Here is an 18,321-nt window from a genome sequence, read left to right as displayed (position 1 = left end):
GGGCTTCGTCCATCAGCTGGTTTACTTTGGTTTCTGCGCGGCCCTTCAAGGGAAGGCTTTGTATTGTTCCTTCCCTTTGCCAGTCCAAGCTGTAGAAGGAAATTAGTTTTTACTAGACTCCTAAGAGGCCAGCAGCACATGATTCCATGGAGGAGGAAGCTAGTTCAAAAATGCAGATCAGTAACTTCTATAGACTTTTTAACAGGACAGAATGAATTTATGGAACTCACTAACATGAGATGCGTTCATGGCTGCTATTTGCTTTGATGGGCTCAAAGGAGAAGCGGGCAAATTCACAGAAGGTCCCATCAGTGGCTGAGGCAGTGAGGCTTGAAGGCATCTCCAGGTTCTAGATTCTACTATAGAACAGGGCCAGATTTGAGGCAACGCCTTGGGGTGTAAGCGCTTGCGGCTTGACTACTCATTCAATAACTAAAACAAACAGTTCGATGCCACTCAAAAAGCTGGCAACACTGACTTTTCTGGAAGCATTACATTAATGATCTTTATGTATTTGAAATACTTTTATGCTGCTCTTCAAAAGCCTCCCAGCACGGCTTACATGTAATCAGTTCAACAAGGCAGACGCTGCCCACAGATTTGCAATCTAAAAAGTCGCAACACCTAAGGAGCAAGGAATCAGGATCAAGGAAGTGTGTGTGTGTGTGTGTAATCTGATCCTTTTAGCCTGCCTAGCAAAATGGCCCTGATCTTGCTCTTGCCTCATAGGGAAGATACTCCAACCCCGGCCACTTTTAGTTCCAGCTCTATGATGTTCTTTTCGAAACGGAGCCACCAGAAACACAATACTAATTCCAGACCTGCACCCTTGATTCATAGATGGAATTTATACCAAGGGGGCTTTGTGGAGAAAGGGTGGGTTTCAAGGAGGCAGTGCACATAACTTCAGCCTGGGAAGGTTGCTCATCGTTTGATCCATGCCCATTCACCAAATGGGGTGTGTGAGAGAGTGATTCAGACCGGATTTGTGTGCGCAAAGTGTTTGCCTTATATGACAAGGATAAATCATGCATGCAGATCGTACATCAGTGTTTCAAAAAGAATGCAAAGGCAAGTTTGGGATTTTTTTAAAGCTAGATATGCAAAGTTGAACCAACAAGGGTGGGCTGGTGCAGAAGTCAGCCCTGAGCCTGGAGCCATTTGACTTGTGGCTGTGGAGCAGGACAGGGCTCTTGCCTTTAGGCCAAGCTTATGGGCTTCACCCTGGGAGAAACAGAATGAAGCTGAACCGGATCAATAGTTAAAGGACCCTGTCCTCCTATATGACTCTGCCATCCATTTAGATCAGCGAGAGGGAACCTTTTGCTCATCTTACCTTCACTGGAAGGAGCGCATAGAATCACAGAATGATAGGACAGCAGAGTTGGAAGGGGTGAGGAAGCCATTGGGTCCATTCCCCTCTTAGTTCAGGACACGGAATTAAACCATCTCTCTCAGATGGCTGTTCAGTTGCATCCTGAATGCCTCCAGTGTGGGAGAGCCCACATCCTTCCTAGGTAATTGGTGCCATTGTCATACTGGTCTAACAGGACCCCCCCCCCCCCGGGGATTTAAGAGCCCTTCTTTGTTTTGGTGTCCAGGCTGCAAAAAAGCCTTCCATCTTCTCCTCTCGTTTGATAATCTGATACTGGCTGAAGAGTTCTGTTATTATGACACCATATTCTGGCCTCTTCTGAACTTCTGTGTCAATATTGCTGACTGTTTCAGTTACCCAGGGGCGTTTTCCCCCAAGGGTTTTCCTTCTCTGCCTTTCCTAGATGTTTCTATATTTTCCATTATATAACTCCAAAGTTGCACTGTGGTGTAGAGCAGACTTGTGAAAAATCAGCAAGGTTTTTCATACCAGATCGTAACAGCATCCCAGATAATATTACTCTGAAAAAGTGGGGGAAATGGTTAGGAAAGTCCTGGAGGTTTACTCTGTCATATAAAAGACCCACAAACTTCTGTGAGAGATGGAGCAAAAGCACACAATAAACACCTCTTATGAGGAAATTTGGAGGCAGACAACCTGTTCAGGGGAATGAGGAGGGGAAGAGGCCAAGGTCGCCCGCATACAACATATCCTGGCTGAATCTTGGCTTTTTCCCTCCTCAGCCTAAGTGCCTTAGCTAGACAGTGCCTAAATCAGCCATCTCACTGGGTTGTGGGGTGGGAGGAAGTGATCGTAGCCTTCACGCCGCCCTCCCTAGGATGACAGTAATTCTCTGAGTTTAGCTGCCTCTAAGCAGCCTCATTGGATTGTGCCCTAATACAGGTTTATAAAATAAACATTATTATTTAATGCATTTGTATCCCAAAAAGGCTCCCAGTGCAGCTTATGAAGATAGATTAAAATAAAAAAAAAATCACTAGTTATTCCCTGCCTGCAGGCTTACAATCCAAAAGCTCAACTCAAAAAGACAAAGGATTTGGAGGAGGAGGAAAAACGCAAATCCAGGCACTAGAATCTTCATGGCACAATTAGAGCTAAACACAACAGAACTGAATGATGCCTAGGCCGAGGGGCTGGCAGTCCTTCATGGGCAGTGGGGAACTACCCCTTATATCCACCCAGTGCTTAATGGTATTTTAAAGAACTGCAGGAGCCGTTCAGAAGAGGAATTGACCTCTGGACTACAGCAGGGGAAGGAAGGGATCCCTTTATTTATTTATAACTTTTATATGCCATCCTATATGTATGCCATCTCAGGATGGCTTACATCATTAAAATCTAAATAAAATAAAACAATCAATACCAATACATAACCAATATAAATAAATTGAATCAAAAGTGACTGGTAAAACCATTAAAATACTAATTTTTAAAATAATGATTGAATAAAAAGGTTTTGACCTGGCACCAAAAAGAATATAGGCTTGGTGCCAGGTGAACCTCTCCGGGGAGTGCATTCCACAATTTGGGCACCACCGTAGAGAAGGCCCTACTCTGAGTAGATGTCCTTTTTACCTCCTTCAGGGAAGGTTCCCGGAGCAGGGCCTCTCCCACAGATCTTAGGGGGCATGAGGGTGTATAAGGAAGGAGACATTCCTTCAGGTATCCTGGTCCCAGGCCATTTAGGGCTTTATAGGTCAAAACCAGCACCTTGAATTGGGCCTGGACATCAACTGGAAGCCAGTGGAGCTGGTAGAGTACTGGCATTATGTGAGAATAATGACTGGTCCCCATCAGCAACTGAGCTGCTCTATTCTGTACCAGTTGAACTATCCAGACTGTTTTCAAGGGCAGCCCCATGTAGAGCGCATTACAGTAATCCAACCGGGAGGTTACCAGAGCATGTATCACTGTTGCTAGGCAGTGCTCGTCCAGGTAAGGATGCAGCCGAAGCTGTAGGAAAGCACTCCTTGCCAGCCTATCCAGAAGGATACCATGATCAATGGTATCGAAAGCTACTGAGAGGTCCAGGAGAACCAACAGGGACGCACTCCCCCATCCCTCTCCCTGCACAGGTCATCATACAGGGCGACCGAGGCAGATTCAGTACCATAGCCAGGTCTGAAGCCGGACTGAAATGGCTCCAGATAAGTCATTTCATCCAAGAGTGTTTGGAGTTGTCCTGCCACCACCTGCTCTAACACCTTGCCCAAAAACGGAATGTTGACCACCTGTCTAAAGTTGGCGGCCACCTCTGGGTCCAGAGACGCCTTCTTCAGGATAAGCCGGATCACCGCCTCCTTCAAGGGGACAGGGATCAATCCCATGACTGGCTTCATTAAGTAGCCAAGAGGGGCAAGGGTCAAGAAGACAGGTGGTAGGACATACCATTCCAAGCACCTTGTTCACATCATCAGGCCACAATAACTGAAACTAATCCAATAATGATGGACCAGACGGCACTCTGGACACTTCCCGTACTGGAACCATATCAAATGTGGAGTCCAGATCATGGAGAATCTGAGCGATTTTTTCCTTAAAGTGCTGGGCAAAGTTGTCACAGTGGACTGCCGAAGGTGTGACCACATCATTTTCCTGGCCAGAGTGTGTCAGGCCTCACACTACTTGGAAAAGCTCCGCTGGATGGCACTGTGAGGAAGCAATGGAAGCTGAGAAGAACTGCCTCTTCACCGCCCTCACCGCCACAGCATAGGCTTGATAATGAGCATGTAAGTGTGTTCGGTCAGATTCGTCCTGAGATATCCTCCACCTGCACTCTAGTCATTTCCCAGCCTGCTCCATCGCCTGCAACTCAGCCATATACCATGGTGCCGAGCAGGCTCTGCTAGGCGGGAGAGGATGCTTCGGAGCAATCATGTCAATTGCCCTGGTCATCTCCGTATTCCATGAATTGACCAGGACATCAACAGGAGCACCAGCTTTAGCCTCCGGAAAATCCCACAGAGCCCTCAGGAATCCATCTGGCTCTGGGGGCGGACCATCTTAATAGGGCCTGCACCCTTCAGGATGGAGAGATCATCCCCAAGCTCAAACCTCACAAGGAAGTGGTCTGACCATGACAAAAGAGTTAGGATCAAATTTCTCACTTCCAGGCCACCCTCTTCCTGCCCCGTTGAGAAAACCATGCGTGTGACCTCTTTCTTGGGTTGGGCTGGTGATATGTTGAGACAGCCCGACGGCTGCCATGGAAGCCATGAAGTCCTGAGCTGCCCCGGGCAGAACTGCCTTGGCATGGAGGTTGAAGTCCCCCAGGATCAACATCCTGGGAGTCCTCAACACCAGGTCCAAGACGATATCTGTAAGCTCAGGCAGGGAGTTTGCTGGGCAGGAGGGTGCACAGTACACCAGTCCCTAATCTGTTTCGATCACCCAACACGAGGCACAAACACTCCAGACTTGGTCTTGAAGGGACAGGAAGCCTCGCAAGGGAAATGGAGGCTCGGTAAACCAAAGAGATCTCCTCTCCCCTCCCCTCTGGGCTGGCTGATGTTGCACCAGATACCTGGGTGGGCATAATTGCATGAGGGAGACCTCTCCCCCTTCTCCCGCCCAGGTCTTGGTAATACACGCCAGGTCGGCCCCCTCATCTTTGATCAAATCATGTACGAGAGATGTTTTATTGTGGACCGACCTGGCATTTAACAGCAACACTGTCAGGCCTGGGGCCCAGCTGATATTGCTGCCAGGAACTATCTGGTTGGGGGAATAACCAGAAGAGGGTCCTTCCTTCAAACATCGGTCCCTCCTTCTCCTATGTAGGCCAGTTAGACCCCCAATGCCATACCTTCCCCTGCTCATCACCACCCAATGGTAGTGCCCACCTGCTCCCCACATAAAATCATCCCAAATTAAAACCAAATAAGAACATAGTCGCAGCCAAAAAAAAAAAGGACCAGAATCCCCAGCCCGGCCCAGCCCCTCTCACCCCCGAACAGCCCCAAACGGCAATGCCCTTTCCTCTCCAGGTTTGTTACAATCACGATCATCAGCAGCCCCTTTCCTTCTTGCAGCTTCTATTTGCACTTTAAAAACAAAATCTGCAGGCTAAATGCAAATATGTATCTAACTTCGCACCTAGCTTGGCCTTCCCATCCACAGTTACCTTCAACTAATTGATTCCTTATGTGGGATGTATAGCATTTGTGCCAAAAAAGGTGTTTTCAGCAGTACTGCTGGAACTTAGACTCAAAGGAGTGTTTCCTTGTGTACAAAGCCCAAGATGATCGTGCTTCTTGCTAGAAGAGAGCGGTGGTACTCCTTGTTCTTGCTGAAATGTGAAAACAGATTCTTGTGTAGGAGAACAGAAGCTTTATGGCTAACTTGAACTCAGGCAAGCAGGGTGGCAGCAGGGAAGAGAGAGGAAATAAGCCGTGAAAGCAAAAATCCCCAGAAACCGAATATGGCCTTCTTGGCTGATGAGGAACAGAGAGGGCTTCCAGATGGAGGTCTTCTACACAGCAATGCAATCAGAAGACCTTGTGTGGTAATTCGGTCCGTTCCCCCTTAACACGGGTGTCTCCAACGTGTTGCCTGTTGGAGACATCAGTGTGCCTGCAAACATTTCTTGTGGGACCTGTTAGGCTTGCTGTCCCTCCTGATTTTTATTTTTTAAGATTGTTTTATTTTTTTTAATGGCATGCTGCAGAGAAACGTGCTGCCCACAAGCACCATCTTTATTTGGGTTCAAAGGCATGGTTCTTGGCAAGGTACTTTCTTTAGCCTCAGCAGTTTGCCTTTGAGGGAAAAGGGATTTTGTGAATAGTCATGTCCACCATGGAGCCATTTGGGGAATGGGAAATACCACCATCAATATGGCAGCCATTTTGTGAAGGCACCCATGACACTTACAATTTCAAATGTGGCCAGCAAAAATTGGGGATCCCTGCAGTTTAATGGATGTTGTATGGTAAGAAAAAAGAGATGAAAAAACCATTAGGGAAACACAGGAGGGTTGTGAATGATCCCACATTTGTACCATAAAAGCTTCCGTGATTAGGCTGAGGGCACCTTCTTTATATTGCAGACTTGGGAATACCATTTAAGGGCAATAAATCCTCCTTTGTTTTAGTGTATTACTATATGATAAACCCTTTCATGGAGATGGAGATCTATGACAGCCTTTCCCAGCCTGATGCCCTCCCGTGTGTTGCGGATGAACTTCCTGCCATTTCTAGCCAGCCTTCTGGGACTTGCATTCCAACGCATCCGGAGGACACATGGGAGGGGAAGGCGGATGTATGTGGCGTGGAAGGAGCAGTGGGGAAAACTGGAACAGTGGCTTGTGGAGGCTGGGGAAAGGAATCGCATCGCCTCCAACACTTCGCAGAAGAAAAGAGTCTGATGCTTGTAACACTTCAGCTCTAATGCCAATTATAATTGCCTTCCCCCACTGCATCACACATCGAGAAAGCTTTTGCTGTGCCTGCTGTATGCTGCATTTGTTTTCTCTGCAGTGGTCCATCTCCCACTTAGCTAAAAGCCAAGAAGCTGTTTGTTCTTTCTGCTAAAGGTATATTTGATCCATCTAATTGCCTGTGATATGCTATCTAGCACTCGAAATATACCTAAGCAGTCCCACTGTGCAGAATATACGGCTGTGCACTGCGTCGTGCATTAGGGTACATTCACACGCACGTATACCTGTTTACATGTATAGTTTATAGCAAGGGGATCTTCCATTTCTCATTCAGCTTTGAGAGATTTGGGGCTGGGGGCTGAAATCAGAAACACAGTGTGCAAAGCTATCAACTTGCATGAAGAATGTTCTGCCTCAAAGGCAAAAGAGAAAAGGGAACACATTGATGGGCCCAGCTGGGTTCCTAGGCACTTGTTCAAGGGCTCTGCTTTGCAGCACAGGACCAGCACACACAGTTCTGGCAGTAAAGGCTGTGGGACGTTTGCTGGAGGAGTCTGAAACTGGGGGATTTGGGCCATCCTGTTTGGGGCAGCCCCCCTTCCCTGAAGGTGCAAACATGAGCACACAGGAAGGCAGAGCTGCGTGGAAGGGAAGCTTGGCACCAGGCTCCAGCCAGCCTGATTTCAAGCATCTGTAGTCTGGTTTTCCTTGTGGTTCAAGTGGAGCTTAACCCTTTTGTGTATATCAGAAGTTTCCTCGTAGCAGGTGATTAGGTCATCAGTCCATTAGCTCAGTGTTCCCTGCCCTGGAATGGCCCTGCCACTTGGAATGATGGGTGTTTCCGTGTGGCACCAGGTTGGGGAAGGCCGATCTACTCTGAAGACCAGCAGGGGTAGGCAATGCTGTGCCCAGGGGCACCACTGCACCCCCAGGCTGCTTTCTTGTTGCCCACCAAAGTGCCCAACTGTTCCAACTTATTTTAAAAAATGAACACATTTGCTTAGCAGCTGCTGCAACAGCTTTCTGTTGGTGCTGAAAACTGTGGGTTCAACAGAGTTCTTTACTGCACAGGGGCTCAAAACTTTCACTGCCTTCGAGAAAAGTCGCTTGTCCTTTACCATACCTCCCATGTGAGTCATTTTGTGGTGGCGCCCGTAACAGTGGATAGATGTGCCCATGGCACCAAAAAGTTGCCGGCCCCATTCTATGGCCTCACGTTGTTATTGAGCTCGTGGCAGATGTGGGAGACTGAACTTAAGGGGGACTCCTGTGGGCAGTTCATGTGTTCTGCCTTGGAACTAGGGAGCAGTCATTTATACTGGTCCATTTACTGTAGGCAAATTGGATTTTACCTTTTCTCTTGACAGTACAATCTCATTCATGAAACAATATTTGGTTGCCTTTCCTTTTTCTGTGCAACACTCCTGTTAAAATCTGCTTAGAAATGGGATGCTGGACAGAGAGACAATGTGGTGCAGTGGTTAGTGGGTAGACTGAGAGCTGGGAGATCTAATTTAAACCCCAGTTGGCCAGGCAGCTAACTGGGTGATCTTGGGTCAGTTACGGACTCTCATCCTCCTCTGCCTCACAGGGTTGGTGTTGCAAGGATAAAATGGGGAGGAAGAGAGCTTTGTAAGCCACCTCGGGTGCCCAGCAAAAGGAGGAAAGGCAGGGTGAATAGTTGTGTAATGTGATCGCTGGAATCATAAGATGAACCCAGCCTTGCATAGGTTTGCTTCATGATCTACTGTTCTCTTGATCTTTTCAGTGCTTCTGCCCGGATCTCTTTTATACGCTTTTTAAAATCCCTGAAATCACCGCATCGGCCAAGCTGCTGGGACGCCTCTGCTCTGTCCCTGCTACCCACGCACCATGTACCAGCTGCTGACGGTCATGCTGTGTGCGGCCCTCGAGACCCTGGCCGGGCGCACGGCGCTCGCCGTCATCCAGGCACCGCATCACGCGAACCAGAGCTGGGGCTTGCCCAGCTTCTTGGCCCATCTGAAGCGCTTGACGTCGCTGAACAGCAACGCGACCAGCAGTGCCAGCCGGGCCAGGCCTTCGGAGACGTGCCAGGGCTATTACGACGTCATGGGCCAGTACGACGCCGCATTCAACTGCACGACCGGGGGCTACCGCTTCTGCTGCGGCACGTGCCAGTACCGCTTCTGCTGTGAGGACCGGTCCCGGAGGCTGGAGCAAGGGAAGTGCCGCGAGAGTCCTCAGTGGTTCGCCACCACGGTGGCCGGCACAGCCACCCACGGGCCCGACGTGCCGAACGGAAGCAAGCAGCCGGGGAACAGCACCGTGTATGTCATCTGCGGGGTCATTAGCTTCACCTTAGCCGTGGGAGTTGGGATCAAATTCTTCTTCAGCAAAGCCTCGAGGAGGCCACATGGAAGGGAGCTTAATGTCCCCAGGTGAGACTTCTGGCAACAGGCTGCAAGCCAAGAACGGTTCTCTGTTCCTCTGATGCCATCTCAGATCATGCTGCATCTTGGGGGGGGGGGCAGGGGGAAAACGGGGGCAAATCCTGCTCTTTGCTACCCCTTCAGAAAGTAAATCCAAAGTGACTGCAGATTAGGATGTGGTACATGCCTGCCCTTTGTTCACTCCTTCTGGCCACTATTTCCAGGTGCAAAGAGGGAAATTATAGCAACATAAACAGCTGCTTATACCAGGTCTGACTATTTGCCCATGCAAGGAAGCCAGTATGAAGGATTCTGATTAGCATTAGCTCTTCAAGGCATCAGACCAACATCCTTCCCATCAGCTGCCTGCTACCAAATCCATTTTTAAACAGAGAAGCCAAGGACTGATCCTGCGGAGTTGGTCTACAAAGTCTAACAGCTGTGGTGCTTCCCTCCTGTCCAGGGCGCTTCAGCAACCTTAAGTGGGCTGGATGTTGATTGCCAAAGACTGAGGCCCGAATGACTGATCAGATTTTAGTAGCTTGTTACAGTATAGCTAGGACTAGGCATGCCTTTTTCTTAAAGACAAGCAGCTGGGGGTGGGGGGATTGGTCCAGATTTTTAAATGTCTTTTATTTATATCCCGCCTTTTTTTCCTTCAAGGAACCCCAGGCAGCAAACATATACCTCCTCCTCCTCCTCAGTCTGGGGAGCCAGTGTGGTGTGGTGGGTCCCAGGAGATCCAGTTCTAGTCCCCTCTCAGCCATGAAGTCCACTGGGTGATTTTGGGCCTAACTTACTCTCAGCCTAACCTACTTTGCAGGGTTCTTGCTACGAAGGCCACACGAGCTATGCAAACCACATTGGGTCCTTCACAATAGGAAAAAAGTGGTATATACATGCAGTGTGATGATATTATTATGCTTATCCTCACAAGAACCCTGTGAGGTAAGTTAGACTGGGAATCAGTGACTGACCCAAAGTCATCCAATGAGCTTTGTGGATAAGTGGGGCTCAAACCTGGACCTCCTAGATCCCAGTCCAACGTTCTACCTGGCTCACAAAGAGCGTGTAGAGCGGAGCTAGCCTGACCCCAGTGCACAGCTGGTTCCTCAGCATTAGTTCTTCACCCCATATCCATCTGCTGTACTTTGCTCCTCAAGCGGCTGTTTCCAACAGGATGTAGCTGAGGGGTTAAGCCCAGGCCTGTAGCTCTCTGGGAGGTATACAAAAATCAATGGAAACAGAAAATAAAATACAATAAAATATCATAAAATCAGGGAAAAATAAGTTTGAAACATCTAAACCAGCCAATAGCAAAAAAAAAAAAAAAAAAAAAAAAAAAATAAAAAAAAAACGAAAAAAAAATTTGAAAAATCAAAACCAGCCAAAAAAAAAAAAAAAAAAAAAAAAACCTCTGCGTTTTGGATAATCCCACTCAGGCCCCTGAGTGGCCAAGGAAATCTTTAAAGGCATCAGAGAAGAGGGCTGTCTTAACACGACGCCAAAAAGATGATAATTTCAGTACCAGACAGTTGTTCCATAGACGGAGGGCACCATAAAGAAAGCCCCCCTCCTTGTCACTACCCTCTGTGCTTTCCTGAGTGTCAGCACTTGGAGGAAGTCTCAAGGATTGAGAGTAGTGCCCAGGTAGATCACAGCTGGGAGAGGTGGTGTAAAGGTATTGAGGTCCTAAGCTGTGCAAGGCTTGATAGGTTAAAACCTGCACCTTGAATTGGAACCAGAAGCATCCAGAGAACCAAATGCAGGTGGGCCAGAACCAGGCCATTTCCCCAAATAATACGGCTGATTTAAATGTAAGTTCTAGGTGCCCAGCCCCAGCCTGTATGATGACTGTCCCAAGTCATGCCTTGATCTCCCTCTCTCTGACTCCTGTTTCTTCTCCTGGCCAGGGCCCTGGTTGACATTCTCAGGCATCAAGCAGGCACGAGCTCATGCACCGAGCGCAACAACAGCCTTGTGATTAACTCCAACTTCCAAGACAACGGCTCAGCCCGGCCTCCGAAGAACTTGTACAACCCGGTGAAACCTTCCAAAAGCAGCCATGGTAAAAAGTGGGGAATTGGAGAGGGCTGCCCCACAAGGAGGGTAGGGGCCTTGGGGGCTGTGCTAATTTCTGAACCAGGCCCTGTAACAGCAGCTTGAGCAGCTGAATTAGAGGCATGATTTTTCCTGGCTTTCTATGAAAGCACAAAGCACGCCAGACAGTGCGTTGTTTTCTGTTTGGCTGGCCATGTAAAAGGTGCATGGGACGCGGCAGCAGTGAGTGTGTCCGAGTGAGCCCAGCAAGACCTCCATTGGAGGTGCTTTCCAGTTGGATTGCTGGGCAACACTCACCTGTGAATCATATGCCTTCCCTGCCCACTTCCCACTCTGCTACTATTGGATTTTCTGTGGCAGCAGCAGTAAAATTAAAACAGCTTCAGACCAGGATACCTGAAGGAATGTCTTTTTCCCTATACACCCCCTTCCCCTCGCCCCCTAAGATCTGCAGCAGAGGCCCTGCTCCAGGAACCTTCCTTGAAGGAGGTTAGGAGAGTGAACACCCGTAGGAGGGCCTTCTCTGTGGTGGCACCCCGACTGTGGAATGCGCTCCCCAGAGAGGTTCTCCTGGCGCCGACTTTATATTCTTTTTGGTGGCTGGTAAAAACCTTTTTATTTGCCCAACATTTTAAGGTTTAAATAATTTTAATCTGGTTTTATTATATTCTCACTCACATTTTTGTTATTGTATTTTGTTACTGTTTTTTAATTGTTGTGTATTTATTGCCTATTTATACTGTAAGCCATCCTGGGACAATTGGATTGTGTAGGATGGGATAAAAATATTCCAAATAAAAATAAATAAAAGCAGTGATTTGGCAAGAGATGGGCTTTGGGGAAAGGAGGCCATGTGATCCCACAGCATCCTGGGGTTTCCTCACTCCTGCCATAGGAAGTAGTGGAGATGACCATGTCAACACCTAACTTCTGGCAATATCTTAGTTTAAAGAATAGGCTAATACCCTTGATTAAAGAATAGTATGAAAATGCATGATATAGCTTTGTTTGTAAAACTGTGGTGCTCTGGGTCTCCTCAGTGAGATGGTGCAGAGGTAATGCCAAACTGGGGTTCCCAGAACCCAAACCATGATTTTGTCATGATGTGTGAACCAGCACCATGTAATGCATAATAATTAGTGAGTGGCTACCAAATCAGTTTGGCAAGCACATTCTGGACAAACTCATTTGGCACTGAATTTGAAATGACAATCACATAATGGGAAGTTGCTGCAGTTCAGGGTAACAGCTGAGGGATTCTAGGGGAAAGCCAGGAATGGTGCACAAACCATGGTTTGTGACTACGCCTGGCAAATCATGGTTCAGAGTCTAATCTTTGCTTACAGCAAACCATGGTTTGTTGTTACAGGCTGTATAAGAGGCTCCTATTCTAAGCCCCTTGAAGGAAGGAGCATCATATAAATATAAAAATAACAATAATGTGCCCATCCAAACCAAACCAACAAATCAAGCAGAGTGCCCCGTAAAAGAGATGACTCTTTTCTTATAGGAATATCTCATGCCAACTCCAGCTCTTTGGAGGTTGCAGCCTTTAAATTATGTATGCATAAGCAGCAGGATTTAAGCTGCAAAAGCTTGTGGGGAGACAGCCTGTTTGCCATGACAACCACTTCTAGCTGTCTGGCTGTCTTTGTGCTGGCTTGAACATTAATATTAGGTTTGTGGTGGTGCAGGGGGTGGGAGGAGGGCCTCATTCAAACATATGAGCTGTTTCCTTTCCAGGTAGAATGAAAAGGCATGCTGAGTTACACCGTTCCCTTTTCCCCTGAAAATTTCCCTTCCTTCCCAGAGATGCCAGGAGTCCAGACATCAGGCCTTCTAACAACCCACAAACTCGGGCGATGAGTGCAGGCAAGGTGGCTACCCAAGCAGGGCTACTGACATACCAGAGCTGGGCATCAGCCTGTTCAGGGAAATGCCAAAGTTTGCAGGAGAGGGGGGTGCTCAGCATAATGTGCACACAGAAGTTGTGGTGTGCCTTCAGGTCTCTCTGCTTCCACCTGCCTGAGCTAGGTCAAGAAGGAAAGGACAGAGGAGCCAGATGAGATCAGATTAGTCCTGGAGATCAGAGAAGGCTGCTCATTTTTCACCTGGCCCCTCTACCTGCTTGCTGTGCAGACTCAGCCACTAGAGGTGTTGATGCTCCTGCCATTAAAAACATTACCTGTTGCAGAACAAGGTGCTGTTGAAACACAGAAGACCAGGCTTCTTTTCCCTGGCCAGCTGGCAGTGTTGGGGGTCCCTGGACTCGAGTTTGAAGCCCCAACCACAGTGAAGAAAAACCCATTTTACAGATGGGGAGATGAGATTCAGATATTCAAGCACTGGGAAAAGAGAGGGGTGTGGGTAGCGCCCTTCACAACAGAATCTTTCAGTGGGGGCGGGGGGGGGAGCGCTTATGTGGCCATGGGCTGCCTTCCACCTTCCAAGTATGGATAATCCAGGGGCATAAGACTCCTGCTTAATACCCACCCCCTGAATCATGCAAAGAAAGTTGTTTTGGGGGTCAAGCAGGATCCCTGTGTGTGTGTGGGGGGGAGATGGGGAGCTGATTTTAAGTCCCAAGTGTCCCCATGCTTTTGCCATTGACCCCGAGTGCCTAACATCTCGGGGAGCTGCAGAATGTGTGGGAATTCCCTGTTTAGAGAGTAGCTGTGCTTGGCATGCCTTTGGCATCTGTCAGTGGGAATGCCTCCCAGTTTTGTAGGTCGCCCCCTCCCTCTGCTAGTGGGGAGGGTACTTGCAAAACTGGGGGCACCTAGGGGCATCTGATCTCCGTCAAAGAAACCAGGAGATCATACTGGGAAAAGGTAGGAGGAGAGCCTCTTTCCCCAAAACGTGATTGCAAGGAGCTGACCTATCAAATCTGATGGATGCTTGCACATGGGCAAAAATGAACTTCACTCTCTAAGCTGGGCACTGCACAGGGTGTGAACCCGCTGGATTTGGCAGTCACTGAATCCAAGATCCCCCTGGCACTAACCTGACCTGACCTGCCCCATTTGTGCAAAGAGGGCAGCTCTGGTTAAAAATAATTAATTATTTTTACTTAACATAAAGTAAAAATAATGTGCACATACTCTGAAAAAAAGACTATTTTTAAAAAATGAGCTTTTCCTTCAAGCTACTGCTGGGGTCCCCTGGGAAGACAGTTATGGCTGCCAGGAACAGGGTTTGTGAAGGTAGCCCTGAGAGGTGGCATTTGTGATCTCCCAGAAAAAATGACAAGTTACAGTGTGTCCATAGTGTTTCCAGGGATACCTGCAAGAAGACCCAGGTGGGAGGAGGTGGGCCAGGCCCACCACTGTGCCCAATTGTCCAGCTTCTCACCCACCTCTGAAGGTCCCATGTTGGGTAAACATGGCGCGGGTGTTCCAAGTCCATTACTTAAGGTGGGAGCTCATTTCCACTAAATACCGGCTGAGTTAGGAAGTGTGTCTTTTCTGCTAACTTACCAGCACACAATCTCTCTTCTTGATGCAGAGTGGATTTAAAATCTGACTCTGGTGACCCCTCGTGGCTGCTCGAGGCAGATTTTCATCCAGTAGCTAAAAGTTCACATCCTTCCCTGCCAGCCTCCACGGCTTAACTTTTCTTTTGCTTTACAGATAACATGCATCACAATTACATCCATCTGAATGTCAACAGCCCCAAGCACCACACAGCCACCCTGGGTAAGCACCAGATGTTGGATAGCCAGCAGTCCTTATTTACAGAAAGTGAGAAAGTGGCATTGTTAATGTTAATTATCTTTATAAATTAGATGGACTAGAATGATTAACACAAAAGTTTCCTAAAGTGACATGCAACCATTGCATAACCCTCTTTAAAAGTTTTAAAACAAATATGATAAATATTGATATGATATTGATAAATATGATAAAAGCAGGACAGTCTTCAGTTCTGAATAGGGAAGGGCTCCTCCAAAGGGAACAATCCCATAGTCTGGGCAACACTTTGTTAGGTAGGAGAACCATTCCTCACTGCTGGATCATGTCCTTTGCATGCAGAGAGTCCCAAGTCCAGTCTGCCATTTCCATTTTAAAAGGATCAGGTAGGAAGAAGCAGTAAAGATGGTCTCAGCCTGAAATATTAGAAAGTTTTTGTTGGTCAGAGTAGAAAAGACCAGGTTAGATGGACTGGAATTCTTACATGATCTCAGATAAGAAGGCTTTCTGATTGGGCTCAGTTAAAATTTGGGGGGGGGGGGCGCTGAGCAAAGTTTTCTATTATATTCCCCTCCTTATAATTTGCATTGCAGGGACTGGTCCTGCAATTGGGTTTTACAAGACAAAATTGAGATAAACTATGTCTGCAAAAGATAGACAACATGGGGACATAGCAGGGTGCCAACCGTGTTGTGTTGAAAGCTTTGTAAAATTAAAATGAGCAAATGGAAGAAGATCTTCTAATAAAACTCCATATAGACTAGAAGCCAGCATAAGCTGAACTAATATAGTTTCTCTCATTTCTCTAGACTGGCATGTGAATCATACGCCCAGTCACTCGAACACAAAGTACAACACCCTCAGCTGCTCCCGCTCGTTCCACAACCTCTCCCATCTGCCCCCATCATATGAGACGGCTGTCAAGTCAGAACTCAACCGCTATTCCTCACTCAAACGTTTAGGTAAGTTGATCATTTAGGAAAGGGATAAAGGGACACCTGTGAATGGAGGGCACTCATTCTCCAAAGTCAGATCCCCGATCTTGATACAGTGATACATTTCTCTCCTCATATGCACATCTTTCAGTATCCCACTTTTGCTGCCTTTATGTTTATATCTGTCAGTGTTTTGTCCTTGTGTCCGTCTCCTTATCCTCTGAGAATTTGCAGACAATTTGCCTTTGAGACTCTCTTGAGTTGCTCGCATGGAAGAGAACAACAATTAAAATGGAAAGGAGCATTTCATAAAAGTAAATACTATAAATGGACAGAAGCCTGAGTCGGGGTGAACAACTTGCAGCCTTTCTGAAGTTGGGGTTACAAATCCCATCATCCCTCAGCATTAACTATATTGGCCAGGGCTGATGGGAGTTGTCAGCCAAAACTCTCAAGAGCTCACTAAGTGATGTGTATTTTATGCATGGTGCTTGTCACTCACCTATACATTACAAGGTCTTTCAGTGGATGTGCCAATTTTCTTAAGAAGCTGAGATCAGACTGAGGGCCCATCTAGTCTGGCCAAGCAGCTGCCCAGTGGAAAACCTGCCGGTGGCACATGCATGAAATAAAACCTTCCCACACGTGTTCCCCAACGATGGGTTTTGGACGGTGATATAGCTCACCGTTCAGCTCCACTGCCTTGAGTTGTAATATTATGGGAAAGGGAGAAGATTTTCCACTTTGTCCACACCATGTATAATTTTGGACATGTCTGTTGACTCACTTTTCATCTAAGCTAATGAGCCCCAAAGGTAAACTTTCCTCTTAATCAGTTTGGCTGCTCTATTCTGTACTTTCTCCAGCTCTGCAATATGCTTTTTGAGGTGCAGTGACTATAAGCTATTCCACCTGTGATTGTACCATAGATTAACATTATGATATTGGTAGTTTCATTTTCCTTCCTTTCCCAGTGATCCTCAACATGGAATTTGCCTTTTCCACAGTGGTTGCAGAACTATTCACCATAAGCCCAACGTTCCTTTCCTGGTCAGTCACTGCAAGCTCAGACAAAATCAGCATAAAATAAAATTAGGGGTTTTGTTTTGTTGTTTGCTCCAGTGTTTGACACTTTGCGGTTGCTTGCACTGAACTACATTGGCCATTTTAATGCCGGTTCTCCCAGTCGGAGAGATCCTTTTAGAACTTTTGGATTTTCTGTTTTTGTTTTGACCACCCTAAATAGTGTGGTATCATCAGAAAATCTGGGCATTTCACTGCTTACCTGCAACTTTGGATCATTTACTTGTCCTCATTCAAAAGCAAGTCAATGAAACATGAAAATTCCACACTGCCTAACATGGAAGCACTATGTGTTCACCCATCCATCTTCCTAAAATTCCTTCCTTCCTTGACGTCTTCTCTTTCCCACTTACCCGCCCTTTCCCATCTCCACCACCCAGTAACCTCTCACTTATTTCCCCTATTTCCCAGCAGCTGAGAAAGACTTAGACGAATTCTATGCCAAGCGTCGTCATCTTGCTGAGCTGACACGAGGGACCCTGCCCTTGCATGCCATGAAGATGAACTATGATAGAGACGGCTACTCTGAGAAGTCACAGAACCCACGGCGTGTCATGTCCCAAGAACATATCCTTTCAGATGGTGGCAGTGGAGGAGGAAGCTACCGCCCATCAAACTATGACTACACCATTCCACGAGAGCGGGTCATCTCCCAGGAGCACCTCCTCTCCCGTGAAAACTTGCATTCCCAGGAGCGGTTGCTTTCGCCAGAACGTCTCCATCAGCGCACAGGCCCCTTCCAGGAGATGCATCTGGGCCACCAGAAGGCCCTCTCTCAGACCAATGTCTGTGCCAGCAGTACCCCCATGCTTGACCACCATCACATGATCATGAAGAACTCGCACCCTGCCTCCAATAATTCCCCCAAGACAACTGCTCCATGGGAGGCCAGCAGTAGCCAAGCCGCCACCAGACGCCAGGGCTTTGCAGCCAAGAGGCAAAGCACCATTGACCAAGTCCAGTTCATCCCTGGGCACCACCCAACCCAGCACTTACCTACTGGCAGCAAGAATGAGGTCACTGTGTGAGACGTCCCTAGTTCCCAACTCAGGTTGATTTGACTTTCCAAGGCCATATTTCTCTACATTTTTCTGCTCCACTCCACCCTTTATCTGGTGCTCACCATCTTTCTTGGGGCTCCTTTTCTCTTTTTCAGCCCGATGGCCTCCTTCTTGGTTGATGTCAAGTCTTAGCCTGGTCTTTGATAATGATGCCATCACAGTCTTTATTGGCTTTTGATGATATCCACCCAACCTGCCAGGTCTTGGCCATCTTTGATGATAATGATGATGATGATGGCTATTGCTATTTGATGACATCAGTGCTGTGGCTTATGTCGAGATGCAATGATGTCAAGGCCTGCTTGGTT

The 18,321-nt window shown here is 47.5% G+C and overlaps 1 protein-coding gene across 1 annotated transcript; it reads left to right on the top strand.

Moving 5' to 3' along the window:
- Nucleotides 1-8,645: 8,645 nt before the first annotated feature.
- SHISA7 (shisa family member 7) lies at nucleotides 8,646-17,980 on the top strand. The gene is made up of 5 exons (XM_044448103.1): nucleotides 8,646-9,193; nucleotides 11,098-11,252; nucleotides 14,875-14,940; nucleotides 15,744-15,896; nucleotides 17,364-17,980. Exons 1-5 carry the CDS (start codon nucleotides 8,646-8,648, stop codon nucleotides 17,978-17,980), a joined length of 1,539 nt encoding a protein of 512 aa, XP_044304038.1.
- Nucleotides 17,981-18,321: the final 341 nt, after the last annotated feature.

This window comes from Varanus komodoensis, unplaced genomic scaffold (assembly GCF_004798865.1).
Source record: "Varanus komodoensis strain SLA01 unplaced genomic scaffold, ASM479886v1 scaffold53, whole genome shotgun sequence".
Lineage (NCBI taxonomy): Eukaryota > Metazoa > Chordata > Lepidosauria > Squamata > Varanidae > Varanus > Varanus komodoensis.
The sequence above is the reverse complement of the archived record's forward strand: the minus strand, read 5'-3'. Positions and strand labels throughout refer to the sequence as shown.

What these genes read in the sequence shown, in the direction of transcription:
- SHISA7 (XM_044448103.1), top strand. Translation starts at nt 8,646, where the DNA reads ATGTACCAGCTGCTGACGGTCATGCTGTGTGCGGCCCTCGAGACCCTG. An exon ending in GCACCACACAGCCACCCTGG is followed by an intron (nt 14,941 to 15,743) that starts GTAAGCACCAGA and finishes TCATTTCTCTAG; the next exon opens with ACTGGCATGTGAATCATACG. An exon ending in TTCCTCACTCAAACGTTTAG is followed by an intron (nt 15,897 to 17,363) that starts GTAAGTTGATCA and finishes CCTATTTCCCAG; the next exon opens with CAGCTGAGAAAGACTTAGAC.